At 39.1% G+C, this 13,222-nt stretch overlaps 1 protein-coding gene across 5 annotated transcripts in view; it reads left to right on the top strand.

Annotated features, from left to right (window-relative positions):
- PTPN4 (protein tyrosine phosphatase non-receptor type 4) overlaps nucleotides 1-13,222 on the top strand; it is a 198,307-nt gene that overhangs the window by 73,661 nt on the left and 111,424 nt on the right. For 3 of the 5 annotated variants that reach the window (XR_010839098.1, XM_059054910.2, XM_059054911.2), the window contains exons 3-5: nucleotides 2,795-2,902; nucleotides 11,873-11,915; nucleotides 11,994-12,093. Coding sequence is in view for 4 of the 5 variants with exons in the window: in XM_059054910.2 (XP_058910893.1) it covers nucleotides 2,795-2,902; nucleotides 11,873-11,915; nucleotides 11,994-12,093 (251 nt within the window). In the remaining variant the exon portion in view is untranslated. The remainder of the gene's footprint in view (nucleotides 1-2,794; nucleotides 2,903-11,872; nucleotides 11,916-11,993; nucleotides 12,094-13,222) is intronic. The other 2 variants (XM_067025896.1, XM_059054912.2) reach the window with 1 other exon arrangement.

Genomic DNA, 13,222 nt, shown 5'->3' with positions numbered 1-13,222 from the left:
AGTCAGGCCGTGGCAGTGAGCACACTGAATCCTAGCCACTAGGCCAGTGGCCAGTGACAAGACCCTGGCCTGTCGGCTTTGTAGAAATGAATTTCCACAAAGAGACAGAAAGTAATGAAACAAGTAAAGTGTTTATTAGAAGGAAAAAGGGTACATGTGGATAGACACACAGGTGGGCTTAGAGAAAGAGCTGTGCCCTTGTGGTAGTTTGAATCACTTTTATGGGGCATTTCTTCTGGGTTTCCTCTGGCCAGTCATCTTGCTTTGCCTGGCTCTTGAGTTTGTATTTGGTTTATCTCAGGGTCCTCCCCTGTGTGTGCACGCATCTCTTAGCCAAGGTGGATTCTAGCAAAGAGGCCTATGGGTAGGTTGACATCACCTACTATGGATGGCATCCCCTCCCTTTTTGCCCCCCAAGGAGCCGTTCTGCGCGTGTGTGGTCAGGAAGGTCTCTTTGACCTCGAGAATAAGGAATGGGGTCTCTTTATCTTTTATCTGGGCAGGACTCAGCTCTTCTCTGCTCCTGCTATTATCTTTGTCTTGGAGTATCTGTCCACAGGGGACGGACTGCAGCTGTGCAGCCTGGGGCCCATCTATCTCCTGCCTCAGAAACAACAGTACCCAAAAGGTGGAAGCAACCCAAATGTCCATCAACTGATAAACAAGTTGTGATATATCCATATAATGGAATATTATTTAACCATATAAAGGGATTAGATGTGGATACATGGTACAACATGGAACCTTGAAAACAATGCTGAGTGAAAGGAGCCAGACAGAAAAGGTCACATGTTGTTCAGTTCCATTTATATGAAATATTCGCAATAAGCAAATCCATAGAGACAGAAAGCAGATGAGTGGTTTCCAGGGCCTGGGGCAGGACATACTGTTCAATGGATGTGGTACAGTGTTCTTTTGGTATGATGACAGTGTTTTGGGACTAGGTAGAAATGATGGTTGCACAGTATTGTGAATGCACTAAATGCAGAAGGATTGCACACTTTTAAATGGTTAATTTTACATTATGTGAATTTTACCTCAATAAAAAAAAATGGAAAGAAAACCCAAGGAGTTCCCTAGCCAGGCTGCTACTTTTATCTTTCAGAGTTTAAAACTTTTTTTTCTGCATTTTGTTGTTGTTGTTCATTGGTTTCACTCAGCTGGAGGTATAGGGAGAAATGCATCTACTCCATCTTGTCTCTAGAAGAGTACCTTAGGCTCACCTTAGCAGCTTTTTAAAAAGCCTAATGCTCAGTCTCCATCCTGGGCCAATTTAATGAGGATGGGAGATGGGCGGGGGAGGTGAGTTGCCTCAGTACAAAAAATGTTCACAGGTTATTCAAATGGGGACCACCATTGTGAAGCATTGTTTGAGGCACATACTTCCTGCCCTTGATGAGTTTTGGAAATAGCTGTTTGACACACTGAGATGTGAAGGGAAGCGCTTTACAAGGAAGGTCGTTCTTTTGAACATTGTCATCTGCAGGTATGAATTTTGAAATAGCTCTGACTATCTCTCACTAACAGCCTATGAATGCAGCTGACAGCAGGAATGTGGATTAGAGAGATGAAAGAAACCTGGTACTTGATTACACCGTTCATCTACTGAACTAGCCAACTCTGGAGTCTGTCGTATCTCTCTGCTTTCTACTGTATGAAAAAAATACTTATGTCCTTATCGTTTCAGCTCTGAGTTTTGATTCTAACTTGTAGCTGGAAGCTACCAAACTATCATAGCAATTGAGAGGCGAAATTGGTGGAAAAATACACCACTATTCACTAATGTGTTTTCCTAGTATTTGTCTCATATAAATAATGCTGCACTGAATGTATTGGGGTGTATAGCTGTTTCTCCCAAAGTTGCATTTTATTTTTCACTCAGGTTAGGAAGACAGAAGTAGCCAGTATTGTTACTGCTCTCGCTAATGTTTCCAAAGTGCTTTCCCAGCAGATGATACCCATCCACAATGTTAGCAGCGTTCGGTTTTTTAATTATTATTATTTAATTAATTTATTTTTTATACAGCAGATTCAGCATTAGGTATTTTTTATCTTACTCGCTGGATTTTACTTTTTGGATTGTTGTGTGTTCATGGTGTGTCATTGTGGTTTCCCACTGTGATTTCTTTTATTGTTGAACATGTTAGCAGTTTCTCCATGTTTTCAGTGGTTAGCTACATTTCTTTTTAGGAAAGTTCCAATCATGCCCTTTGTGCTACAGCTTGGTAGCTACGGGGCTTAGGGAAGCCACAGCATGATGCCCACATGATAAAACTGGTGTGAGATTGAAAAGAGATCTTTTCCTAAAGTTCTCTGTGTTCTTTGATAATTAGAATATTATCAGTTTGCTGCAGATAATTTTCACTGTTTTATTTCCCTTTTCATGGCATTATCTATCTTATACACACAAATTTTAAATTGTACTTGGTCAAATATGTCACTTTCCAGCCATAATTTAAAGGTAAGAATAAGACAGGAAGACAAATGATATGGATACATACATGAGTTAATGTGCTAACAATATAAAATTACAAAAATGCCACAAGAATAGCCTAAATGCAGAAGACATTTTCAAAGGTTTCCCTTATATTTTCATCTTTATTGTGTACTCCTTGAACCGGTTTGCCCAGAGTCAGACTTCTCTAAGTACGATGTAACGTGTGGAGTCTTTATTGCTCAACCAAGTCGTTGGCATGGAATCAGTTGCCAACTTAATAAAAGAGGAGAGTCCCAGAGTTTCAAAGTCTGAAAGGATGTAGCCTGTCAGTTTGATTTCCTGTTATTTTTCTTCCAGAAACATGATCAGGGGCAGGTTCTGTTGGAGATGGTCTTCAGGCACCTTGATTTGACTGAGCGTGACTATTTTGGTTTACAGCTGGCTGACGATTGCACAGATAACCCAGTAAGTGTAAGCTGCTGTCTTTCATTGCCATTGCAATTTTTCTCTCTTCATTATAAGTCCTTTCTGATTTATAATGTTCACTGTTTGAGTTTTTAAAAAATTTTAATTTGAATGATTACAGGTAATTCTTTTGCCTTTGAACCTCAATTTCTTGATGTTTTAATCTGTTGGGTTATTTCCTTAAGGTTTTTCTAATCGTAAGTCATTCTGTAGATTGAGTGCCAGTTTCTTTCTCTACATGTCTCAGACAACTGAGAAGCAAATCTAATTCGTACTTCTTGGAGAGAAGATTGGGCATAAGGGTTAAAATGTTAACATTACAATATTTAAGTAAATAGTTAATGTATCTTGAGTCTTACATAAATTAGCCTGCATTAAGATGAAATTAGTTTTTCATCTTAAAATTGTGAATTCTTTGTAAATTTATATGGTTATACAGTGAGGGTTTTTCACAATCGAATGTGATATCCTTTTGCCTAGTACAGGAGAGTGACTGTTTTGAAGGAACTGTTTTGTATAGTTGAGAAAAATTGGGAGGCTGAAGAAATGGTTCTCTGAATCAGTGCTTTAGAAATCATTTTGTAAGGTCTTATATGGAAAATACGAGTAACATTTGGGAGGAAAATAGGGCTTCTCTCTATCTCTTGCTCTCGTTTTCTCTGATGGTTACGTCCCAGGTCTCTGAAAGAATGGTTAGTGGGAAGTAAATATGAAATGTTAAATATTACTTTTTCTTGGCATTACTTACTGATTTTGTATGAAAAACTGTGAAGATGAGGTGGATAAAATAAAGCAAGGTCCAGCTAGTCTCAGTGGAAATAAATCCTTTTGTACTGAACTGAAATAAAAACAAACTTTCCTCGTACTTCATCAGATGACTTGAGCTGCTCCAAGGCCTAGAGAAATAGTGTTACTTCTTAATAAATGAAAGTGAAAATATTGATAGAAGTGAGTAGAAATGTCAGTAATGCTACCTTTCACAGAAAGATAAATTGTTAGCCAGGCAAATACGTGAAAGGTGTCTGCTACTATGTGCAATATTGAGATTAAAAAAAATAGATAATTCTTAGGTTATCTTGCTGACACTCATAGGTCAGACCGTTTAGATAGAAGCCTGTCTTTAGATGGTTTGGAGAAGTGACAGTCAACAAAGAAGAAAGAGACCAGTTACTTATCACCATAGTCACTAAGAAAGTGTTCCAGAAGGACTAATAATTGAGACCACATATGTTACAAGAAGTAAAAATTCTGTCTCATAAATTTGTACATAAGAAGGCATTTCTACTCTAAAACAATTACAGCAGGATAAATGTGGCGAAGCAGAGGTATCAGTATTTTGAGCTGGGTTGATCTTTTGGCTCTCTCCTACTTTTTCTTACTTTGTCTTACTTTTCTATCTTGAGCACCCCTTCTGAAATAAGGTATTATATTCCCAGGTCCCAGGGACCAATTGCTGATGATACGGAATAATTCTTCCCCCCAGATTAGAATCATACAGTTTTAAAGACGCAAAAGAAGCCTTAGAGATTATTTTGTCTTACCACACTTATTTTTCATGAGAAATTATCCCAATCCAAGGAGATAAAGCCCAAGCTACTTTGCTGGTATTAATGAAACTAGACTTGGGTCTCCTAACTCCCCCTGCAGGTCTTTTCCGTACACAGCGCTACAACTTCAGTATTTAAATATTCAGAAGAATCTGTGAAATGCCAAAAGGTGTCTAAGGAGGGGCCTTTAGAGCACAAATGTAATTGTCCCATTTCTGGTTGTCAGTGTGAAATATGTCAAGACTTTGAGGATAATTAATGGACTGAGGAAAAGAGGTGCCATTTTAAAAAAGAGAAGGAGTAAGGGGGTAACATTTATGAAATATCTATTGCAGACTTGTTAGTAAACCAAATTCTCACAATAATCTTATGAAACTATCATTAAAATTCTCTTAAAGATGAAAAACTGAGGCTTACAAAACTCGTTTAATTACACAGATAATTAAGTAGCTGCAAAAGGATTTGAAATCATACTTATCTGACTCCAGAGCCTTTATTTTCCCGTCCCAAGAGAGAAGGGTGCAAAGGCACAGGACTTATAAAAGTGAGCATATTGAGGAGAGGAGGTACTCATGCCATAAAATTACCAGCAGTGACCAATAGGGACTTGGTAATATCCCCAAAGACTTAACCCCTGTCAATTCTTACTAGTTAAGAGTTTCTTCATCTTAAAGCTCATATATGTTGTATATATATGTATATATGCATGTAGTGTGTAAATGCATATGTTGCATATATATATTTTATATGTATAGACACTGTATACTCTCTTTTGAGCATCAGAATCAGTACTGCCTTAGGCGCGTAGACACTGAAGTTAGTTTAATTAGATTTGTAACTGATGAACTAAAAAAGCACCTAACATTGGATTGTAGTTTTATATGTAACAAACACAGAATCATAGCTGACTATCCTTTGCTTTAGAATCTTCCTTGGCAATGAATTCCAGTGCAACAAACAAAATTACTTAAAAGAAAAGCTTTGACTTTTTGAAATTTCTTCTGCTTTCATTTAAAACCTGTTTATCACAGCTTTAGCTCTTAGCATAATGTCTTGTATAATAGTTGTATTCAGTAAATGTGTATTGAGTGAGTGGGCAAAATAATGAATAACATGGTTGTAATTCATTACCTATAATTTCTTTAATTTTATAAACACTTCAAGGTGACTGTACCTTAGTGGCTTTTGTCAGCGCGATATTCACCAGAGCCTCGAGATTATATTACTCGTGTGCATCGCGAGTAATATATTTACTTTCTTTTTTTTTTTTTTTTTGCCCCCAGAGTGAATTACAGTGCCCTTCAGTGGGACACAGAGTAGATTATCGATTACTGTGGACTTGCCCTTTCTGCAGTTTCACCCTTCTGATAGTTTTGTTGTGGTTGTGATATTTACTGGTTTACTGCTGTTTCCATATCCCCTAACCTTGTGACTTTCAGACTGGAACGTACATCAGAAGCACCTGAAGGCTTCTTACAGTACAGATTTCTGGGCCCTATGCCTAGAGTTCCTGATTCAGAAAGTTTGGGATGGAGCTCCGGTAATTCACATTTCAAACCAATTCCCCTATAATGCTAATGATGCTAGTGGTTCAAGGCACCACATTTTGAAAACCACTGCTCTAACCCAATAGACTGTTAATTAGGTAAGAAATGATTCATAGAGAACAGCTTGGTCTACTATTTGAAGATTAATTTTATATAACTCAGTGTTCTTGAATTATTTCATCTGGTTTGAAGAAATATAGAAGTCACATAGAGAATGACTGTTATTTCAACCAACCATGTTTTAGTACAACATGATTGCTAAAATGCTTGCTTTTATTTCTCTCATGTTCTCATATGGTATTTCTCTCATGTTCCTTTCATCTGTTTCTACTGTAATACCTTAATTCAGTCTCTTATTACCTACCTTTTGTATAAACATCTTCGGTAGCCTGCCAAATGATAGATGTTTGTTTTTGTTCTCGCTAAACCTAAACCCAGTTCCATTTTGGGAGGGAATGACAAAGGGGTCGGGGTGCAGAGAAGTAGTTCAGAGAGAATCGGTAGCATATGCAGAGGTCCAGAGTGAAGAGAGATGACTGTTGTATTTGAGGAACTGAAAAAGAATTTTTTTTTTTTTTTTTTTTTTTTGCGGTACGCGGGCCTCTCACTGTTGTGGCGGAGCACAGGCTCCGGGCACAGGCTCAGTTGCCATGGCTCACGGGCCCAGCCGCTCTGCGGCACATGGGATCTTCCCAGACCGGAGCGCGAACCCGTGTCCCCTGTCGGCAGGCGGACTCTCAACCACTGCGCCACCAGGGAAGCCCAAGAATTTCTTAATACCTATGGCTGGAATGTAGAGCAGGAAGACAAGATGGGTCACAGATGAGAGATGAGCAGTGCAGCAGATCATCAAGTGCTTTTGATCTGTGTTAAGATTGTATCAGCCTAAGGATTTATTTACACAGCAACGTGAAAATTGTATTTTAGACATATCGCTCTGGGTACAGTATAGTCAGTGGCACGTAAGGTGGCAAACTAGAGGCAGCTGGGAGATGGCTGCGCTAGTGAGTTACTGGACTGGCTGTGGTGCTGGGTAAGCGCTCAAGAGAGTCGGGAGGGAGAGTCAGCAGGGCTCGCGAGATAGAGTGAGCTTAGAGCGTCTGGTGTCTCCGATTCTGTCTTTGGCAACTTGGTAGATAGAAGAACCATCATCCAAATGGTATTGTTGGTTTTCTTTTTCAGTTACCAATTGTTTATTTCTAGCATATAGAAACACAGTTTATTTTTTTTATTATGTAACCTCTCTAAACTCACTTATTAATTCTAGTCACTTTTTGTAAATTCTGTAGGATTTTCTACATAGATTGTCATGTAAACATATGTTTTTTTCTGCGTAAATCCTGTCATATGTGAATAGGGAGTTTTACTTCTTCCTTCCCAGTCTTTAGTCTTCTTTTCCATTATTTTTTATTCTTTATTACATGCAAGCTGAGAGTACCAGGACGGTGATGAGTAGAGGTGGCCGACGGCAGCGCACTGCCTCACCTGCCCCCTGTCACAGGAGGAAGGGTCTCAGGGTCTCACCACCAAGTGTGCTCTCAGCTTCTAGAAGTTTTCTTTTAAATCAGTGTCATTGAGGCATAATTGACGTAGAATAAAATTCAGCATCCATTCATAATGAGAACTCTTAAACTCGGATGAGGCACACTCTCTCTGGGATAAAGGACACCTACTAAACACAGGTGCCTCGGGGGATTGTAAAACCACAGTGAGGTGTCACTGCACGTCCATTAGAATAGTTAAAAAAGTAGAGTCTCATAATACCACGTTGTGGCAAGGATGTGGAGCAACTATTAAGAATTGCTGATAGGACTTTAAAAGGGTTCAGCCTTTGGAAAGTAGAGTTTGGAAGTTTCTTGTAAAACTAAACATAGATTTAATATATACCTCCAAGGAACCCCTCTTTTGGATGTTTAGCCAAGAGAAATGAAAACACGTTACATGAAACCTTGTACACAAATGATCATAGTAGCTTTATTCATAATAGCTCATTCCTGAATTAACTTTAACATCTGTCAATAAGTGAATGGATGAAAAATAGTTGTTATAGTGGAACACTACATGATATACTCTGTTATTTCATTTATATAAAATTGTAGAGCAAGCAAAACTGGTATATAGTGACTGAAAGCAGATCAGTGGTTGCCTGGGCTTGGGGGATTGGGTGCAGAGGGACACAGGGAACCTCTCAGGGTGATAGAAAGAGCTGGGCTGTGGACATGGTAGTGACGCCCTGTACGACTTGGACTGTGTTATTGGGAATGAGTGGAGCTGGACCCACAGCCCATACTCTGCTTCCCTTCGGGCGAACGGTTATCTCTATTCATTTCTTTACGTTTGCACCTGCTTCTCTTTCCTGGGGCTTCAGGGTCTTCCTGTGCATGCAGAAGTTGACCTGTCAGCCAGAGCTGAGGTGGCTTTTATGTCCGGATTTTAGAGCTAAGCCCTGCTGCTGCCCTCCTCTCTCTCAGGATTTCCTCCTCAGTTTCCTGGGTGCCCTGCCACTCCTCCTGAACTCTGTCCACTGGCACCTCAAGTTAGTGAGGCTGTCCCCTGCTGGAGCAGGATTTGAAATTGCTCTTAGGCAAAAAACTGCAACTATAGAAATCTCACCCATTGCAGTTTTTGTTTTTCAAGAATAGACTTAGGTCAAATTTCTTCTGCCTGCATTTTGTTGCTTTCCAATGTCAAATATTGTACATACACACAGAATTAAAATGAGTGCCATGAGCAGACAAGAAACGTTAAGGATTTCTTAGAAGATTCAGTGCTTGCAAGGATTGGTAGAAAAATCAAATAGAGGAAACCGAAAAAAGAATGTAGGAGAGAAATACAGTAGAGGCGGGAGGGTTTTCAGGGTAAGGCAGCACAGTTTATCAAAATGATTTGAAACAGCTGCGCTGCTTAGCCCTCTTCTCTTTCTCTGGTTCAGCGAGGGCAGCAGGTGCAGCTCCTTGTGGAATAAATATGTTTGTGTGTTTGGGATGAAGGTGCGGAGAACTCATTCCTTCTTAGTGCTGTAATGAATCTGCCTTGAGAGTCCAAATGAATCATTTGGAAAACTTTTTACACCTAGTAGGACTTAAAGCTGAACAAACGTAAATGTCAATAACTTTCTATATATCAATTAGGGAACATAATCCAACAAAATAGCAAATTAAATACGTTTTCTTTAAAAAACCCAAATCCATTGAATATCTATGAATAAACTTTTGACATTAGGGGTGTCAAAATCTATAGGAAGAAAACTATAAAACTTTACAGGAAGAGATACTAGAAGACACGAGTAAATGGAGAAATAACACGTTCAGGATGAGGAAGACTCATTGCTGTGAAGATTTCACTGGTAAAATCAGTGCAGTTGCTAGTCAGAATCTGAACTGAATTTTGGGGTGGCGTGAGTGAAGTTGACCCTGTGACCCTCAAGTTCATCTGGCTCCATCTTCATGGTTTAAGCCAAGAACCTACGTCCTGTCTAGTTGACGTCACCGAGGAAGTATTACATTTCCCAGTGCTTGGTAGTGTACTCCTCCTAGCTGTGTCAGCCTCACACATCTACTTGTGTATGTGAATATGTCTGCATTTCTGGTGAGGAAGGCAGGCTTTGGGGCATTAACTGGCCCCAAATTTCAATTTTAGACAGACATTAAAATAAATGTAACTTATGGTTTTTTTTTTCTAGAAAGTATGAAGGAAAAAAAATCACTAGATTGATTGATAGATGGGTGAGACTATGGATAAATGGCTGGATACATAGGGGAACAGATGTGCTAAGTAGGGGTGAAAACCGTCTGATGATTGGCACAGAAACAGATTCCCCCGCCCCACGGAGTCATTCAGCAGGGTTAGTCCTTCATCAGGTATTTTTAGTAGATGTTATATGCCATGTTCTGTGCTGGGTACTGACCCTTCAGCTGTAAATCAGATTTTATTCCTTACCTTAAGGAGTTCAAAATCTAGGAAAGGAGATAGGCAATAAAAAAGTAAAACAAATATGTTGCAATTAAGAAAATGTTATGAAGGGATTTAACGTTCCTTACCCGAAGGAAAATAACTAAGTAGGTAGGAGCTTTGTGACATTCGATACTTTGGACAGGGCAGTCCGTGAAGGCCTTTCTGATGAGGTGGAATTTAAGCTGAGACTTAAATAACGAAAGACGTCAGCCATGGGAAAAGCCGGAGAAGGACATTCTGTGCATAAGGAAGCTTAGCATTGAAGGCCCCAAGATGGCACCTTGGGGAAACAGAAAGGAGGCCATTAAGCTGGAGCTCAGTGAACTGAGGTGGAGGAAGTGAGGAGAGAAATAACACATGATATCACTTACATGTGGGTCTACAAAAGGGGACAAAGGGACTTACCTGCGAAACAAATACTCACAGATGCAGAAAACGAACTTATGGCTACCAGCGGGGAGGGGGAGTAGCTTGGGAGACTGAGATTGACATGTACCCACTAGTACGTATAAAATAGATAACTGATGAGGACCTGCTGCACAGGGGCCTCTTCTCAGTGCTCTGTGGTGACCTTCATGGGAAAATCTAAGAAAGAGTGGGTAGCCGTGTATATTAAAAAAGACTGTGTTAGACAGCCACAGATTCGGAACTGTCAAAACTGCACTGGACACCTATTCTGATTGGTATTTTAAGGCTTCCAAAACTTATCAGGAGGCTAAAATTGCCTCTTTGAAACATACATTTTTAAAATTGAGGCAAATAAAACATGAAAGAAAGACCAATAGGAAAAAAAAAGAAGTAGGGAGAGACCATGTAAGCCACAGCAAGGCCTTTGGACCTTACACTGAGAAATTATCAAGAGATGTTAAGCAAAGGCGTGAGCCTTTTAAAAGACTACTGTAGCTTCTGGAGGGGGATGTAAGAGGCAGGGCCCGCAGGTAAGAGGCTGTGGCCAGGGCTGCCCCAGAGACATGGGTGGTGGCAGAGCCGATGGCGAAGAATTACTCAATTCTAGGGGCGGTTTGAAGGTAGAATGAGTTGGATTGGATATGTTGGAGGTTATGGATGATGGAAAGGAAGGATTCATGGATGACTTTCAGCCACTGGTTACTGAGGTCTGTTTGTGCGCTCTGCATGGAATCAAGTATGGGTGGTAGGAGGACGGTTTATAAGTAACGATATGTAAGCTTATATTTGTGTAGTGCTTTGAAAATACTGCCACGTCTGTCACCTCATTTTGGATTCTTTAATTTTTTTAACTAAAACGTTGGCAGTTGAAATGTTTTCTGAATTTAGTTATAGTTCTCCTGAAATAGAGCTTAACTGGCATTCAGAAGTGTCGAGACTACTTGAAATTTTCATATGCAAAAGCAGTCCTTCCCCAAACTAAACATTGTCTCTTAAAAAATTAGTATGGGGTGTTTTGGAGGGGCGTATTTTGTTTTCTTTTTTAAGGAATAGAGTAGGAGTTAAAATTTTTCATAAGAGTAGATTTTCATGATATGTAGTTAAATTTTGTCTGAATGAGAGCATAAAGCCAAGCATATTTTTATGAAAGATAAAGAGAATTTTTAAAACTTGATAGACTATTACATAATATAGTTAAATTAACAGAATCACTTCATATTGCAGTGGTTATTAAGCATTTTTACTTTTGGAATAGAGGTTATTGCACACTATATAACTTAATGAGAAATTGAAATCAAAATCTTACTTAGCACAAGTACATTCAATACTTTCTAGCATAATTTTGTTATATTTGATATGAGTCTGTAATTTAGTAATTCTTTTCCCCCTACCTAGGCCTTTTCAAAAAATGCAATTTTTAGCCTTAATCTTCAAATGGAACAGATTTGCAAGAATTGATGTATTAGTTCCTCCAGGAAAAAAGAAATCAGTCTTATTATTTATTTATTTTTCAGAGGTGGCTGGATCCAAACAAACCAATAAGGAAGCAGCTAAAGAGTGAGCAAACATATTTATTTGATGTTGTACAAGTATACTTTTATAAAGATAAAGGACTAATATAATCTAATTAATTAGAACTGCTTTTATTAATTCTAGGAGGATCTCCTTACAGTTTGAACTTTAGAGTCAAATTTTTTGTAAGTGACCCCAACAAGTTACAAGAAGAATATACAAGGTGGGTTTTTATGGAGCATGTTTTTACTTGAAAATATTGTCAAAACTACTATGAAAATTTGAAATTAATTAGGTAAAAATTGATTACCATGACATCATTCTGAGCTTCCCTGCCAGCACACAGAATGGGTTCTAGACGTTTCAAGCTAAGTCTCCTCCTCTGTTGGATGGCTGGGAGGGCTTCAGGAGATTGAAACCCCAGGGCCACCCTGTCCAGCCACAGGCAGCTTCCCGAGCCATATAAATATTAACTTCTCTACTTGAGAAGAATGTTTCAGAAGCGCTGCTGTAACTAGCTGAAGTAATTAAATGATGCTGCAGTTGTATTCAGGGCATTCTGCATAGTGAGAATTGTGTCTGCTGTTTTTTTTCTTGTAAAAATATATTCTATATATACGTTATTTCTGTGGAGGAGGACATAGGCTTTATAAACTGTACACCGTTAAGTGTGGGAGTGCTGCACTTTACGGAGCACAGCAGGCATCTTTGTAAAGGGAGTGGGCAGAGCGCACTAGCACTTCAGGCCTGAAAATGCCCGCTCTACTGGCCTTTGTAGGTCCGATATTAACTTACAGCTAATTTTGTTGTCCCGACCAGGTATACACAAGAATGAGCCAGATGAGCGTTTTGGCGGTGTGTGAACGTTAGGTGAACTGTTTAAGGTGGAAATAGTGGGGAGTAATTACAGAGTGGTAGCTGTCATTGTTTAAAAAAACCTGAGCTATAGCCTTGTGTATTGCTTGAAAGACAGAAGTAGTCATTAGTTTTTTTTTAAAAAAGTCAGAAGTAAAACTTAGCATACTATACCTTCCATAAGATATAAGATATAAGAATATAGGTCAGACTATATTCAGAATTACTCTGAAAGATGGGTGCCAAATTAAAAATCTGCACCTAAGGCCACCTGTAGGTGGGCTCTTAGATGTTAATGTATTGGTTATCCTTTAGAATACTGTGGTGAAGTGGAGAAACAAAGAACTTTTGAGAGTCCTTTTCTGTGTGTGTGTTGGGGGGCAGGGTGTCACCTTTCTTTAACGGGAGAACCCAGGAATATAGATCTGGGATTAGGCAGTCTTAACATTTGACCCTTATAACGTCCAACCTAATTTATCTTGAAAAGCCAAGTTGTA

Source organism: Kogia breviceps, chromosome 2 (genome assembly GCF_026419965.1).
Source record: "Kogia breviceps isolate mKogBre1 chromosome 2, mKogBre1 haplotype 1, whole genome shotgun sequence".
Taxonomy (NCBI): domain Eukaryota; kingdom Metazoa; phylum Chordata; class Mammalia; order Artiodactyla; family Physeteridae; genus Kogia; species Kogia breviceps.
This window is presented reverse-complemented; position numbering and strand designations above follow the sequence as displayed.